General features: G+C 41.8%; 1 protein-coding gene across 4 annotated transcripts; it reads right to left on the minus strand.

The window, feature by feature from the left end:
* Positions 1–276: 276 nt before the first annotated feature.
* On the minus strand, positions 277–13638 carry LOC131242159 (uncharacterized). 4 transcript variants are annotated; one of them, XM_058240610.1, is made up of 8 exons: positions 13536–13638; positions 4587–4687; positions 4392–4475; positions 4135–4232; positions 3308–3615; positions 2504–2741; positions 910–1114; positions 277–808 (listed from the first exon to the last, which is right to left on the minus strand). In XM_058240610.1, exons 2-8 carry the CDS (start codon positions 4677–4679, stop codon positions 683–685), a joined length of 1152 nt encoding a protein of 383 aa, XP_058096593.1. In that variant the 5' UTR covers positions 4680–4687; positions 13536–13638; the 3' UTR covers positions 277–682. The 4 variants fall into 4 exon arrangements, with proteins under 4 accessions (XP_058096593.1, XP_058096595.1, XP_058096594.1 ...); XM_058240612.1 differs by having other exon boundaries at positions 4587–4724; positions 13536–13621; XM_058240611.1 differs by having other exon boundaries at positions 4587–4703; positions 13536–13572.
* Positions 13639–17230: the final 3592 nt, after the last annotated feature.

The following is a 17230-nucleotide window of genomic DNA, read 5'->3' on the forward strand; positions in this document are numbered from 1 at the left end:
CCACACCTGTATGTCCAGTCAGATTGTCAGTTGTCCATCGACTCTAAAGGTGTAGCCCACATGACAAGCGCAAAGGCCTGATTTGTCCCAGGCAATCTTCAAGGTGGGTCCTACGGTTTTCATGGTACTGATTTCCAGCACCAGTGGCATGTTGGCAAGAAAGATGGTACAATACAACTAGTTGCAGTACTTGTCTGCATGTGATCAGTTTTCTAGTTTACAACAACAGAACAACTCACAGTACAAGTGGAAAAGACACCTCGGTTCGATGCAATGTGTTGGTAAATCCCTTCCTTTTAAAAGGAGAAAAGGGCTGTTGGCACATGCCAACAACTGTTTGCGGGCACCCATGGTGTCCAACAGACAACACAGACTACTTTATACACAAGGAGAATACAAAAAATGCAGAATAAGTGGCTGCAGCTTAACAAATGTTAAACTTCCTTTTTCTGCAGCAATGGGATCCAGCAGAACGATGCGCTGGGTAATGGGACCACGGGACCCATTTGCACAAACTGAAAGAATGAGGATTTTGCGCATATTCCTGCGTTGGGGATCATATAATTTCCACCACTGGTAAAGGGTGGAACCTTTTTAACTGTAAGCATATGCTTGTTATCATATGGAAGAACTCACCTACGTGTTAATGTCCAAGAGAGCTCCCTTTTCTGCACTATGAAATTCAGGTGAAATAAGTGAGCCGAGCAGAACCATGCAAGGACTTTTCATGCTGTATGATAGTGGCCTCCTCCACCACACTCCAACCGTTGCTGTTGGTGCCGTTTTCAGGCAATGGGAGAGAACAGCTCTGCAACAACAAGGAACATCTTATTGTAGCAGCATATCTTCAATCGATGATAATTCTACATGTTTTGGATATTTTAACTTATATAAAGGCAAATTACCCACATTGGTACAAGTATATATAATGAGGGTCATCCAGTTCCAATCATCAGGTGAATGTGTAGATGAATCGTCAGCAGCCTGCCGTAGAAAATATAGGAGTGGCGGCATCAGCTGCATCTCATAGTGTCTGGATCTGCCACAAACCCCACAGGTGCTGGGTTCTCCCAAGTTGGTTGTAGCTATGAGTGGCTTACCGCCATATGAGTACCTGAAGAAGAAGAAATCAAGAAAAAAACAAACAGAGAAACGAAGTGAAGGGTTACACAGAAGATAGCGTAAACTGAACCTTTTTCTTTCTTTTTTTTCCTTTTTTCTTTTCTTTTTTTATTCTTTGAAATTATAAATCTTCACATGGAAATCAAGATGAAATAACAGGGAAAGCCTTCAGGAAGAAACGGGGGAAACAAAAAACCATAGACTACTATGGTTGAAAAACTCGGACACAGACCAACTTGTTCATTCATGTCTCAAGTTGGGACTCACCTGAGTTGGGGTTGAATCAGCCTGACCAGCCAATTTGGAGTGACTCATGAGGGTGAGTCGTGTATCAAACCAAATCAGGTCCAATTGAGTCCGAGTCGCCTCGGAAGTCTTAAAATCCCATGGTCTAATGTGTAGTCAGCAAATCCTCCAACATTTTGCATTTCTACAGGAAACTATATAAACATTTGGTAATCATATCTGAGTAACAGGCGCTGTGTGCTGAAGTAACCCCTGCCACACTCCTAGGGAAATATCAAGCATCCTTCAACAGAAGGGTACTTGTACCCAAAACCGACAGAGATGAGCAAGGAGAGTACGTAGGGGCGTGAGACAACACTTGCTCAGGAACTCGGAAAAACGGCTCTCTAGCTTAGGGAGAAGGGGTGCCTCCTCACAAAGGGGGTTACAACGACCAAGCTGGGGCGACTGTCTACCAAAATCAATTTCCATTCATACTATAAGCTTTGATTGAAGAAGGCGAGTCTTGAAGTGGATAAACCTACATCAGGTAAGGAAAAGTAGCAGGCATATCTGCACATGATCCATCCACCACCTTGGCAAGCAGGAGTGGCAAGGGATTTCAGCATAGGATTAGAGAAACTTTAGAAATTTGATGCTTGCCAAGCTGTGGTGTCTTTCGTTTTGGACAGCGATGCACTAGCCGGTCCCAAGCCTAGGGTAAAGGAGGGTTTGATGTCAGGTGGGCAGCCGATCCTAGAACTTTTCCCAAGCAATAATAATGATTGGCTAAATAGGATTCATAAAGCCTGCTCAAAATTAACTCAGACAAAGTGTCAATGATGATGATGATGATGAGTCCACAACCTGAGGCAGAGGGTCGGATGGACACCCAGTCATGTTTGGACACGTTCAACTCATTTTTGTATTATACCGAAGGTATTTCAAAACGGTTATGCAAAGGCAACAATATGCGTTACGGCCACCATTACTGTTATGGAATACCTTTCTTTAACATTTTTGTCAAGGGGTAGTACCAAGAAGTAATAGCATGTGATTTGTTTTCAATATTTCTAATTGCAACTCTACCATTCTGATCAAATTTCTATCAGTTTCGACACTGCAACCATTAGAAGATTCCTAGCAACCTCAATACCTGAAGCATTGCTCTGGATATACATCCATTCGTTTCTTGAACTTCAGATAGGTCCGATCAGCATCCAAAGCTCTATCATATTCGTAACCTTCTGCTTCCCACAATTCTCCCTCTCCATCATCATCATCAAGAGAGCTTTTGTTCCCTTTGATGGTAAGTGAAGAGTAGTTGGCACAAACAGAAGAGAGATCATCTGAGGATTGCTCTTCCTGAGAATAGATGTAAAAGCAAGGCACCACTGCAATCAACATAACATAAATCAACAAACAAAGATGAAACCCAATGCAATCATCATAAGCTAACAACACTATCGGAGTCGGAGATCATATGCATGCAAAGACAAGATGGCTGAGATTTAAGTGCAGCTGTATGAGAAATAATGGTACAAACTGGTTTATCCAAAGAGGAACTCTGTGATTCTCGACATGCCACAGCATCATGGTCTTCAGTTTGGACAAGTGGGCCCTATGGTTCAGTAATCTATACTGTATCTGACTGTGCGAACCTGGATGGACCATGCCCAAAGTATCTTTTAATGAATAACCATAAACCTTCAACGTTGGCCTACAGATAGATGGTTAAGAAGTAGAGCAAGGGTCCGCATTCAACTGAAAAAAAGGCAAAAGATTGGATTGGCTATGATCTGCCGATATGCGTGAGTTTGGGGCACGGTCAATTGACCACCGAACCATGAGCCTTGATTGTACAAAGACGTAAAAAGTGGAGATTATACAAAACCAGAGTCATACAATCAATGCAGTTTGGTCATTAAGAGTTAATTATTTCAAAATTGGTAAGCTTCACCTGGTATGCTGGCATCTTTTACTCGTATGCTCGATTTCATAGGTGAGACTTTTGCGACAGTGTCAGAAAGTGCATGGCCATTTTGTTTTTTGGAATGAGAAGCCAGGGATCCAGCTTCAGAAAGCGCCCTGGCCAACTCCTCCAGATCCACATCCCCATCATCTCCATCATCATTTCCTACCGTCCACCACCCCTCCTCCCACCACTTGTTGGAATTTTTAACCACTTCGGACGATGCGGATGCTTTCTGACCAGCAGGGCTAGCTTCCACCTCACTGTGTGGCTTCTGAACTCTAAGAGTACGCCAGCTGCAAGTTTTTCCAGGTAGATTTAAGGTGGATGAATTTTTCTCAATTGATTCCAGCATCAGTAATTTAGACGAGGAAGAATAGGATGCTGAGCCTCAGGAAACATATAGTTTGCTAAGATGCAAAATTCCATGTATGTGGGGCCCATGATTCTATGGTCCAGACATTGATCTGATGAGCCAACAGGATGGGGGTGCCCCAAATATCTTTTGGAATGGAAGATCCTGACCCTTCAATCATTGGACTTTTTCCGTTTGATGTGAACAATCCCCATAATTGTCTCCAAACATTTATTTGCAGGCCAAAATAATAATAATAATAATAATAATAATAATAATAATACTAACAAAAGAGTTAGGATCTTCCACCCCTATAGGCACAGGCCCATCCAATCAACAGTCTCCATCATGGAACCATGGGTCCACATGTATGGAAGTGCACTCTAGCACCTTATAATTTCTATTCTGAATAATACATCACCAACTCAACAAGAGCTCAATAGACGTGGATAACAGTGACCTAAGAGGGCTGCTTCCACATTTTGTCATTGCACATCCCAAGATATAGATTGTACGGTCTTCAACCTTTAAAGAATCCATTGCAATAGGAGCATAGACCTACAAGGAGAAGAAAAGGACTTATGGTTGTGGTTGCTATCTCATTCTGAGTATCTCTTTTTTTTCTTTTCTTTTCTTTTCTTTTCTTTTTTTCCTTTTTGAGAGGTTCTGCATATCAAATGTACATTTTCAACAACTTAAAAGAAACTGAAGACAGACCTGTGCAACCAGACAAAGTCTACCTCCACATACGCCACACTCAAGCAGATCAGGCCTGATGTCTGATTCAGGAAAAGGCCAATCCTTGAAAACCACAAAAAAAAAAAAAAAAAAAAAAAGAGCTTTTGTAGGTAAGGAGCAACATCTCTTCCAAAATTTCACATGAGTTTTATAAAATGTCCTACGGCTACTTACTGGTAGTCCACCAATTTTTGTTGTGTAATGATCAGAAGCTTCATAGTTATCCTCAGCCCATGGTCCAGGCATGCCCAGAAAGACTCCTCCCATCTCTTAACCTGTTGGGCTAGAAATCTTGAAACATCAACATAATCCCTGTATGCATGAATGTACATATGAATGTAAGGAAAAGGTCAACAATATGGAAGTTTCCAATAAGGCCAGGCGCTGTAGGCCCCACTATTATGTGTGTTGGACATCCACCTCATCCATTAGATGTGCCTTCCCATGGTAAGGCACAAAAAATCAGGCCAAGCTATCGCTTAGGTGGGCCACATGGTAGGGAACAACTGAGAGTAGACGCCCACCCATTAAAACCTTCCTGATTGTTTGTGGGGCCCACCAGATGCACGATTCAGATGTCTAACACACATCATGGTGGGGCCCACAAAGCTCGACCTTATCGGAAGCTCCCATAAGTTGACTCTAGCAACTTTTCACCTGTCATACTAAGATTCAGTTTGGATCTAAAGAAGCGAAGTTTCTTTCATTTTTATTGGTTAGATTTGGATTTTTATTTTATTTTATTTATTTATTTATTTATTTTAAGGATAACTGAGAAATAGATAAAAGGAAAAAAAGGACAGAGAAACAACAAAAAAGAAAAAGGACCCTGCTGAGATAGCAGAGAACCTAACAGCCAAGAAACAACAAATTGTCCTGAAACAGCCCATTTACATTACCCGCCCATTCAAATATTAGATTTTTTGCCCTTAACCAGACATCTTTGACCGAGGACGATATGCCATTGAAACATCTGTTATTCCTCTCCTCCCAATCTGACCACCAAATTGCCAGGATCACCATCTTCCAGATGCTTTTTCTAACTTTACTCATCCTAACCCCATGCCAAGAGAACAATTGGGAGTGAGCCCAGAGTGGGTTACACCAGCAAATGTTGAACCGAGACAGAAATTCCGACCAAATCTGGTAGATGAACATGAACATGCAATGAAGCAGGAGATGATCCACGGTTTCCTCTGCTTTCATGCAGCAAAGGCAGATGCTGACGATATTCATTCCTCTTTTCTTGAGATTAGCAACTGTCAGAATTCTGTTCTTACCAACGAGCCAACCAAAACAGACATACTTTGGGGGGGGGGGGGGGGGAAAGGAGCAACGGAGGCAGAAGGAGGACCAGAGGAAGGGAGGAGAGAATAGAAGGAACGGACTGAGAATGCGCTGAACTTGTCGCTGAGCCAAATGAGATTATCCTGAGTTGTTGGGTCTGCCATGGCGTAAGAAATCTCATGAAGGAGATCAATATACTCAGGAATTTCCCAGTCGTTGAGATTTCTGAGGCATTTAACGTCCCAAACCACTTTGGCAGTTGAGACAGAGTAACAATCTACCACAAAAACATTCCTAACAGGGGTCAAACGATAGATATTACGATAGCGGGATTTAAGGGGAGTTTCTCCAAGCCACCTATCTTCCCAAAAGCGAATCGACTTGTCGTTTCCGAGCTCGTAAGAGATGAAATTGAGCATTTCCTTCTTCATGCGAATGATCCCTTTCCATAGAGGGGAAGCTCTGTAAACAGACGTATCGCTGGTCCACCAGCCACCAGGCGATAGCCCATATTACCCTTGATGATGGAAATCCACAGAGAATCCCCTTCAATCCCCAAACACCAAATCCACTTACCTAACAGGGCCTGGTTCATGATCTTCAAATTTTTTATGCTCGCACTTCCCTCTTTATAATGTTTACAAACCTCCTTCCAATGAAGCAGGTGAAACTTTTTCTGATTGTCTTTCCCGCACCAGAGAAAATCACGCCTCAATTTGTCTATGGCGGCAATCACAGATGAGGGGCATCTGTACATAGACATAAGATATGTAGTGAGACTGGATGGGGCTGCCTTGATAAGCGTCATACGACCACCTATCGAGAGATACCTGCATTTCCACCTAGCAAGAGCCTTTTGAATCTTGTCCACTATCTTTATCCCATATTGACTTGGGAGGGGGGCCGATGAGAAGGGGAAGCCCAACGAAAGAGGAAGGAAAGGAACCCGTAGAATAACCCAACGACATAGCATACCTTGCCGACTCCTCATCTGATAAATTCACTCCATAGAGCTTGGATTTGGCCATATTGACTCTCATACCTGATACAGCTTCAAAACAACAAAGTACTGTATTGAGATTGTCAATATAAATCTAATTAGCCGTAGAAATGATAAGTGTGTCATCGGCAAACTGAGTGTGGGTTATGGGCATTGGCAGTCCACGCATGAGAATGCCTCTGATGATGTTTTCCGCCCGACCTTTAAACAGCAGCTGAGAAAGAGCCTCCCCAATCATAAGGAAAAGGAAGAGGGATAAGGGGTCACCTTGCCTGAGCCCCCTGGAACTCTTAAAGAATCCAAAAGGAGTTCCATTGAGGAAAATAGAGAAATGAGCAGATTTGATGCAGGTTGCGACCCATTTTCTACATTTAGAACCAAAACCCATTCCGCTCATGAGATATTGAAGAAAACCCCATTCCACGTGATCATATGCTTTTTCGATATCCAGCTTACAGAATACAGCCTTCTATCTGGAGACGTAACAGGAATGGAGCACTTCGTTGGCGATTAATGCGCAATCGACGATCTGTCTGCCTCTGATGAAAGCGCTTTGGTTAATAGAGATGAGCTTCCCCATAACTTTGGCTAGCCAAGAAGAGAGACCTTTAGTAAGGATTTTGTAAGGGCCTCCAATAAGACTGATGGGTCTGTAATCTGAAAAAGACCAAGTACCTACCATCTTTGGAATTAATGCAATGAAGGAAGCTCCTAACCCTCTCGAAAGCCTCCCTCTTTCATGAAATTTGGCCAAGAATTCCATCACATCCAACTTTACGGTTTCCCAAAAGGTTTGGAAGAACGCCATGGGGAACCCTTCAGGGCCAGGGGATTTACCCCTACCACGGGAATCCACAGCAGACTTAACCTCTTCCTCATTGAATGGAGACTCCAAAGAGTTTGCTTCTTCTGCATCAAGGGACTTGAAATGAATACGATCGAGGCCCGGTCTATTCCACCCATCTGAAGATAGAAGAGAACTGAAATGGCTCATGGCTAGCTCGATAATCTCTTATTTTTCCTCTGTTTGGATACCATCAACTGTAATTGTATGAATAGCCTTTGCCCGAGGCCTCATATTGGCTATGCTGTGGAAATATTTGGTGTTCTTGTCTCCTTCAGAAATCCACTTGGCTCTAGATTTCAGCTTCCACAAAGTCTCATCTTCCAATGCCCTGGCGGCTATATCTTGAATCATCTGAATGCGCCCCCAAATAATCTAAAGGCATCGATGAGTCTTCCACCTCCAAATCAATACATTGAAGCTCGGCGAAGAGATCGTTCAACTCCGATTCCCTCTTGGCGAAAACATTAATTTTCCAATCCTTCAATTTCACCTTCAACAATCTTAACTTGCATAACAGTTTATGGCCTGCAAAACCTTCAGGCTGGAAGGTCGGCCACCACTCCTCAATCAATTGAGAAAATCCAAATATAGCAATCCAGGAAGAGTTGAATCTAAACGGTTTGTGTCTCTAACTCTGGTTGTCCATCGTCAAGAGAATTTATTTTTTTTATATAATATTTTAAAGAGATGGTGGTCCGGCTGATTCAAGGCCTGTGGGTGAATTGGGCCCGAGTCAGCACTAACACGTTTTCCTTCCACTATCGAGAGCAGAAGGTGATCGCTGCTCTGTGAAGCCAGCCTCACGCGGTATCCTACACTCTAAGACTCGAGTAACCCAGGCCTTCGCCCGAGTCACGTGAGTCAACTACCCAACTTGGAACGGGCGAGCCAATAACGCTGCCCAAGATCCGACCCAAGAGACTCAAGCCAACCGTCCTCACCATCTCAATGCCCCCGCTCAGGTTACAAGCTCTCGCGATTGAGCTCGGCTGGTTAGATTTGGATTTAGAAAGAAAAAAAAAACTGCAAAACATAACTATTGATTGGTAAGAGTCACTGTTTGATTTGGATTTAGAACAGATTCATATATTTGTGATGATTTTGAAAAATACAATTTCAACTACTATTTCAGATACAGGAGCGGGATTGGTCCAATAATTGTATCTACATCTATCCACACCACATTAAGATTCAATTCAATTGGGAATGTATCATATACAAGAAAAAAAAAAAAAGAAAGATTGTGTAACCTCTCTTTTCCTGGCCCAGTCAGTAAGGTCATGAAAATGAAATATTCAGCTTTTATTTATCCCTTATTTTACACATAATGGATTTACTTGGACCAATACAAGATATTCTTTTAGTATTTCTAAGATTGGGTCTTATATTAGGAGGCCTGGGAGTGGTATTACTTACCAATCCAATTTATTCTACTTTTCATTGGGATTAGTTCTTGTTATATAATGAAATTTACCATAAACATAATCCCAAAATAAAGCATAAACTTCAGTACTTCATGTAGTGAATCCACCTGAGGAAGTGAATTGAGAACTTTGTTGCAATTATATTAACAAAGCATGCTTACTTATTTTGTTAGGTAACTGGATTCACAAAACTGAATATCATCATCATCATAACCATGCCACAGCTAGTTGGTATTGGCTTAACGAAAATCCTATTTCAACAATCATGCCTTTCTAAGGTCTTATCCTCGGTAATTAACGAGGCTCCATAGCCCTTATCACCACCTTGACCCAAATCCATGAAGAAGCCTTTGCAAGTTCATATATAAATGCCACATCCTCGGTAAGAGCATCAATGTTTAACTCTACCCAATAGCAACACTCTCCCAAGGCCAGGAAACAATGGTTTATATCGTGTGGGTAGCTGGTCATTGAACTTTTGCCAAGAAATCATGGGCTGAGAAAACTAAACTTATCGACTGGAATTCGTGGGTAAAATTAAAAATAAATAAATAAATAAATAAAATTAGTAATGTAATGATTTATTGTTCCAAATAAGAATATTTGCCAAATTTTTCTCAAATGCATCCAAGACAATGCCTAAAATCCAAATTGTTGGCTCCTGAATTGTATTAAGTTTGATCTGAGCTGACTATAACTGGCCAGCTCAAAGCATTCCATGATCACCTCCAAGTTGGCGCAGAGTGGATATGATGCTAACCAAGGCTAGCATGAGACTATCCTTACACCATTCCGGCTAATGGTCAAAGCCAACGTCGTTCTATGATCTCTTTAAGAGCTCACTATCCAAGGACAACATGAAAGGACTAGCATGCAGTCTCCAAAGGAATAAAATTCGATTCGTGCTCACCTCCAAGGGTAGAGCGGAATCAAGTATGCCAACCCAGCATGGTGCCTATTCCTCCAGTAGGATTTCATCTCTCACTAATAGATAAGGTCAGCATGGAACTAAGTTTCATCCCTCGGCCATCTGTTGGACCATAGCGTCCTTCAGTAGCTAGGCGTGTTGTGCTGCTGCTGTCTCGGCATCAACATCCTGCCTCTAGACCACATAATCCTTAGTTTGCTTTCTGATAGCCTCATCCGTGGCCCCTATCTCCTCAGCCAACTCTCCTTCTTCTTGGCCGGAGATTAGAGATTTTCTGCTACCTTGCACTTTTCTGAGCCAAGCTTGGCAACATCTGCCAATGCCACTCTCTACGTCAAGAACTCCTTCAATGACTTTCAAGCTGTCATCTGGTTGAGTCAATTGAAGATGATGACAGGGTCCAAATAACCCGGGCCCACTTTTTGACAGAAGCAATCGCTGCCACACCAAAAGGTGGCAACTTGCTTGACCTCTATGGAGATGAAGTCAAAATCCATTTTCTAGGAGTGATGGGAATACGCCAGAATTTGGGAATCATGAAATCCAAATATATGGACCAATTATAACTGATGAAATTAATAATAGGGAATTTTACAAAGAACTACCTAATTAATATGGAATTTACATTCTGGCACCTTTTTCAAAAAGGTTTTCAAACAGCTACCTCATTAATCGATATTATTATCGTTCCACTACCTTCAGTTACACTGTTTTTTACAACCGATTGGGTGGGTGGGTGGGTGAGCAAATAGGTCGATTGCTTGGGGGGCCACACCATGATGCTTATGTAAAATCCATCTCAACCACCAAATGCGTCACCTCATATTAAGCCAAGGGCCCAAAAAATCACCCCATCCGTGATTCAAGTGGCACATGACTGGAAACGGTACATAGGCAACAATCACCTCCAAATTGTTTCCCTTGCTATGGCCCACATGAATCGCAAATGGGCCTGAATTTTACGCCCCAAGCCTAAATTTTTGTGTGGCAACTAATGGTTGGAGTGGATTTCATATAATCATCACACTGGGCTCTATGAAAATCAAGGGCGGATGGCTCTCTCCCAACTATCTTCTTTGGTGTGTCCCACCTAAATCACAAGTCAGCCTGCTTTTTTTGGCTCAGGACCTAAATTGGGATTACGCATCTAATGGTTAGAGTAGTCTTACATAAACATCACCGTTGGCCCTGCCAAAAATCAACTCCGGGCATCCCTCACTCCAACTGTATAGAGAGTATTCTGATTAAAAAATTGTATGGTACACTGCTCTTGATTTTGACGGGGCCCACCCACCATGATGTTTATTTAAGATCAACTCTTACCATTAGATATAAAATAGGACAATATTAGTCCCGATGACCAAAAATGAGGTGGACCTATGATTTTGGTGGTCCACACCAAAGGAAATTGTTGGGAGAGAGACATCCACCCTTGATTTTTACACGGTCCACCATGATAATTATATGAAATCCACTCCAATCATTAGATTCAACACAAGCATTTAAGCTAGTATCCCAAAAATCATACCCATCCGTGATTTACGTGGACCACACTAATGGAAACAATTTAGAGGGTGAGCTTGCCCTATGCATTGTTTCCAATTATGTGGTCCACCTAAATCACACATGGAGCTGTTTTTTGGCTCTTGACCTAACATGAGGTGACGCACTAGGCTCTTGACCACCCGTGCCACCCACCCATTTGCTCTCACAATGGGGTGATGGAAGGTAGTGGAATCATAATTATATCAATTAATGAGGTAGCTTTTTGAAATCCTTTTTGAAAAAGGCACCGGAATGTAAATTCAATATTAATTAGGTAGTTTTTTGTACGATTCTATTAATGATGATGATGATCAGAATTTTAGAACATGAGGATGAAAATAAGTACTAAAGGCCTTAATCTTCAAGAGGAGAGAGAAAGAGAGAGCACAGTAATAAAATGTCGGATCATGGTGAAGGAAATAAGTACCCAAGGCCCTAATCTTCAGGGGGGGAGCTTAACGCAAAATTTCCAAGCAATTAATTTTTAGGAAGGTTACAACTTTGCATTATTAAAGGATGCGTGAGGGATTTTAAACTAAAAGTATGCCCCTTTAGGAAATTAACTGAAGCAATCTGGCTGTTAGACAGTTTGCTACTTCTCAAAATGAGAAAACTTTGGTACTTCAGCACAGCATAACGGTTTTTTTTTTTTTTTTTTTGGAAGGGCTAGCAGAGCATGATGGTTGATATGCAGGCAGTAAAAAGAATCATATGGCACATAACGAACTCAAGCTAAACCGTACAAATCCATTAAAATAGTAAATAATAAATATAAACTGTAGAAATTGTGGGCCTTGATTTAGATGGCTCTTACACCAAAATTTACATAGGTTTGTATGATTGGTGGATAGGCGTGTTTCCCTAATTGTATGATTGGTGGATAGGCGTGTTTCCCTAATTGTATGATTGGTGGATAGGTGTGTTTCCCTAATTGTATGATTGGTGGATATTTAATGGATGATCAAAATATATAAAGAGTCAATGGTCTAAATTCAACAAGCAAATGCTTATTAACCAGAGGTTCGGATCATTAAATCGATTTTGTTTTGGATGATTGAAATATAAACTGAGTTCTTCACGCAATGGATGAATCCCAACTTTATCAGAATCTTATCTAAGGGAGTCTTGAAGTGGGAAAAGGGGGCTTTTGGTTCAAGGAAAATGTGGTAAACAAGAGATGAGGTAGCATTAAAACTGACGCCATTTTCCAACTCCTTTTGTTCATCACATATCAAAGTGAAGTAATCTTATCCAATCAAATTCAATCAGACCCGCCCTTGCTTGGCCCCCATCCAAGCAGGGCATAATTGCAAGATGGTTTCTCAGTTGCAAATGATCATGTGCTAATATATTTTGTTCACCATGCATCAATGCTATCTATCATGAGCTCCCACAAAAACGGGACGTGCCTCATGTTTTGAATCCAACCTATATGTTGGGTGGGACCCACTGTTGATCGTCCCTGGTACAACAATCCTGCTAATTGGATGATCACAAACCGTCCAGTCAGTGACCATAAGAATAGACAGCAGGATAGAATGTGGTAATGCCCACCAAATGTAAGGCTGAGATCGTCCAATCCGTGTAGTTCACAGGCTCCAACCATTGTGGGACCACCCAATGAACGGCACAGATCATGGCCAATTTTGCCACGTGTCTACTTTGAGTGCAATACACTAGATGAGAGAAATCAATGGGCATATGCTTTGGTGCAAAAACCACAACAACAAATAAAACTGAGCAGCCACTGTCTACGGACTCTCCACCCCCTCTAACTGATAGATACACCCATCCTTTTTTACTTGTGGGTACACGTTGTACTATTGTGTCACCAAAAAGTAGAAAAGATGGGTGTATTTATCAGTCAGAGCAGGTGATACTAGCAATTCCGCGAGTACTGTAATTTGGAAGTTGTTAGAACTTCTTATTTCAGTTTCTTCTTCTTCTTCTTCTTCTTTTTGGTTAAGGGCGCGTTTGGTTGCAGCATGGACTGATTAATCGTGAATATCATGATATTTGGTGCAACCAAACGCACCCTTATAGCGAATTGAATAAAAAGGGAATCAGATATACGAAACGAATCTCATCATACCTAAACTGAGCTCGCGTAGTCCGAGTCTCCGGCCTTCTTCGAATTTTTAGGGTTTTTTTTCTGGTGGAATGAAAGAGAGCTTGTGGAGAGGAGCTATTGTCCGTACAACGGGCTTCCAGTTCCAACAGGTGCAAAGTCATGTTTCAGTAATCCGGACCGTTGTTTTGTTGTGTCCTGCAGGGAATGGACTCCGCCTTAGAAATCTCATTGACGGGACGATCTGACCCTTTCAATTTGTGGCCTGCGGATAGCCTGTGGATAAGAGAAAGATAGCAGCTCCACAAGATCACGTGTCTTACAACTCCCCTTGTTCAACCCGTCCATGAAGGTGGGTTACGTGATCAGTAATCTGGACGGCTGATCTTATTGAACTCGCCGCATATGGAAAATCCTTGGCGTCCGAAATTTGGCCGCTGATGGATTGCTGCTGATCTCAGAGATTTCTGTTTGTCGACGGTCTGGATTGCGTAGAATCGAGCGATCTGGTATGGGCGTGATGGACCTGTACGCCAACAGTTCCCTGATGCGCTCCGGTCAGACGATCCAAAACACTGACCTGTTTGGTTCGTCGAATTGAACCGTATTAGATGGGATTAACATCATTATCATTCAATGATTGCATGTCTAGAAATATTATGGTATTGTAGTCATCCAAACCTGGGATAAAATTTTTGCAATGGAAAAACACGAGATTAAGCAAAATCATGTTTGGTGGACCAAGGAATTGTAATCAATGAACCAAATTCACGGCAGATATGTTCACTTACACGTAGGGGTGTACATTGAGTTAAACCAAGTCAAGCTGGCCTTTAACAGTGGCTGACTTCTGCTCGAACTCGGCTCGGCTTGGTCCTCGGGCTTGACTGGCCAGCTCGGCTCGGATCGGTCAGCAGCTCGGGCCAACTCTGGCCAAGTTCGAGCTAAGATTGAGCCGAGTTCGCCATTGAGGCATTTCCACAAACACCTTAACTGCAACTTCAAAATCCCACTATTTTACAAACAGAGTCCATGGTTTTACAGGTATTTTCTTAAACACCTTCTAAATAATATTAAAAAATAAAAATAATAAAAATAAGTAAAACAAATAAACAAAGAGAAAAAAGTACATACATTTCTTGCCACCAGCCAAACCTTCCTTGCCACCTACCACATTTCGTTGAGTCATTTTATCAAACAATTGGTGAGCAACATCAATGACAAAGTAATCGAGTCGCCGAACTAGTTCGATTCGAGCTGGATTCTATCCGAGTCGAGTCGAGCTGGGGCCTACTCGAACTCGGTCGAACTCATTTTCGAACTCAAAAAATCAGCTCGTGTAACGCCCTGGATTTCGAGGGTCGAGCAAAGCTCTACTCTCGAGATTCAGCATATCACTTATGCAATATAAATAATAATGTTTAAGTGGCGTCCATACCAATGCATTAGCATGAATGGGATTATACTAAAACAGCATATCATACTCCATAGATAATGTAATTGAATAAGCGGAAGTCTGACATGTATGTATTAAAATAAGTAAGAAGTTCTCAATCTCCAGAGTATGATAATGTAACAGGGTTTAATATATACAAAATTTGTTGCAAAATAGACAAAATGGGAATGTAATATGTCCAACTAGACAGGTCTCCCAGTAACCCGACGAAGCAGCTCAAGGTATACATAAACCCGCCTGAAAGCTGACAATAGGAGAACTCCTCCTCCTCGTCCATGAAATCCTGCTCCGTCACGTAAACCTCATCATTATCTACATATAAACCAGTGTCTGATTGGTGTTTTAAAACACCGTCCCAAAGTGGGAGTGAGTGATCAACTCAGTGGTACTATAAGCAAAGGTTAACATATTATCAATTCAATCAAGCAATAATGATAAAACAGCATAACAATCGCTTCCTAATTACTCTTATTAATGCAGGAATGGAGTGCAAGTAATGATGCATGCCCTCACATCAAAGCTTCCTCAACAAGCGATGCCAACACCATTTTGCATATGACCACCCTGCCTTTCGTGCGACTTCCACACCTTTAAAGCATGTCCTAACTAATGTAGTGTTATGCATGGTCATGTTAGCCCAGTAATTAACTTAGTTTATTCATACAACAGATTTGAAAAGCTAGGGTAACTATCTTTATATCATTAACCCAAACTGAAGGATGCATCTAAGTTCGTTACTCCTGGTCAAGTACATATGATAGGCAAGTTGTAGGGTCGTCACTCCCGATGGAAAGCAGCCAATAGGCAAGTTTAAATTTTATACTCGCGGACACTACGAGGTGGTTAATCAGCTCGGCGTAGGCCAACAGCTCGAACACGGTGTCCCATACCACCATGCTTAGCTCACGAGCCTGTCTTACTCACTGGTCACTAACAACTCGAACACGGTATCCCGTACCACCATGCCCAGCTCATGAGTCTTAGTGGATCATGGTACTAAGGTTAAAAAAGGCATTTACATCGGTAAGGGTTACCTTAGATTCAAGCGGTGGTGTTCATATGTAACATCCTGGATTTTCATTGTTTTGGATTCTCAAAAATTCTTGAAATTTCTTTTATAAATTAACTTATAATATCACCTAAATGACCATTAACACTCAATGTTAGTTTATACAGGGATGGTACCAGTAAAGAACCACACAAGTCCGATTGATCAACCATAGGAAACCACCAAATCTGCTCGATCATTTGAACAGCAAGTTTAGCCCCATGATTTCCTCACGTAGGGCCAAAATTTAACCGACCCTTCATTAACTGATCAAAACAAGTATGACTAAATTAAAGATCTAATCGGGGCAGAGTCAGTTAAGGTTCGGATCTTGAGTAATAGACCAAATTAACCCCATTACTCTTTTAGCCTAAAACCGACGGTTTAGAATAAACATGACTAAATCTCCACTTTCACTAGCTATAAATAGGCCTTACTATAAACATAGTTAATCTAAACCCTAATTATCGCCTGCAAGAAATTTCAATACCTAATTCATTCCAGAAATGCCCTGGTTTTTCGAACAAGTTTTAGACCGCTCGTTGGTGGGCCACTAGTCCCAGAACTATAGAATAATGTCCGTCTTACTGGGCTTGACGTCCATCACGGGAGTCAGACCTAGGTGTTGTCCAGAACCGCTCAACTTGAGCCAAAGGACGAGTGCATGAGAAGTGCAAATACCAATCTGAAACTTAAATGAATTGGGTCGTCTACTCATATGAGAAGTTAAGAGTTTCAGACCGTCGCTTTATGACCAAACTTCACACGTAGAGTAAGGATATTTTCCTATTCATATCCATATAGCCGCTGCCCCGATCGACCATCGGTGACCGTTGAATAAACTTCTAATCATATCTATCGATCAACGCATCTAAATGGCAGGCCGATCATGTCCATATTTAGATCATCATTAGGGTTAATTATCATACGTTGTATATCGACATGTACGCCCCATAGTGGGCCCTATAGGTTATAAAGACCCTCCCATAGGACTAATATAGTAAAAGCCTAGCCATTGGGGCCATTTACACCAAATCTGCCACTATAAAATGGCCTCATTTGGGCACCCCCTCTCCCAATACGAATTTGCCCTATGGAAGGAAAGAGAGAAGAGAGAAAGAAGAAAGGAAGAAGAGAGGAAGGGAGAGTGAAGGTAGGTCATAGATCAAAGTGGGGCCCAAGGGAGTCCCATCTTGCAAAACCCTACCTCTTCCT

Source organism: Magnolia sinica, chromosome 4, assembly GCF_029962835.1.
Source record: "Magnolia sinica isolate HGM2019 chromosome 4, MsV1, whole genome shotgun sequence".
Classification (NCBI taxonomy): Eukaryota; Viridiplantae; Streptophyta; class Magnoliopsida; order Magnoliales; family Magnoliaceae; genus Magnolia; species Magnolia sinica.

Excerpts from the sequence above, each read along its gene's own strand:
- LOC131242159 (XM_058240610.1), bottom strand. The coding sequence starts at position 4,679 with ATGGGAGGAGTCTTTCTGGGCATGCCTGGACCATGGGCTGAGGATAAC. Across the intron at positions 2,742-3,307 it reads AAAAGATGCCAGCATACCAG|TGGTGCCTTGCTTTTACATC; the intron begins GTGAAGCTTACC and ends TGTTGATTGCAG. Across the intron at positions 1,115-2,503 it reads TATCCAGAGCAATGCTTCAG|GTACTCATATGGCGGTAAGC; the intron begins GTATTGAGGTTG and ends CTTCTTCTTCAG.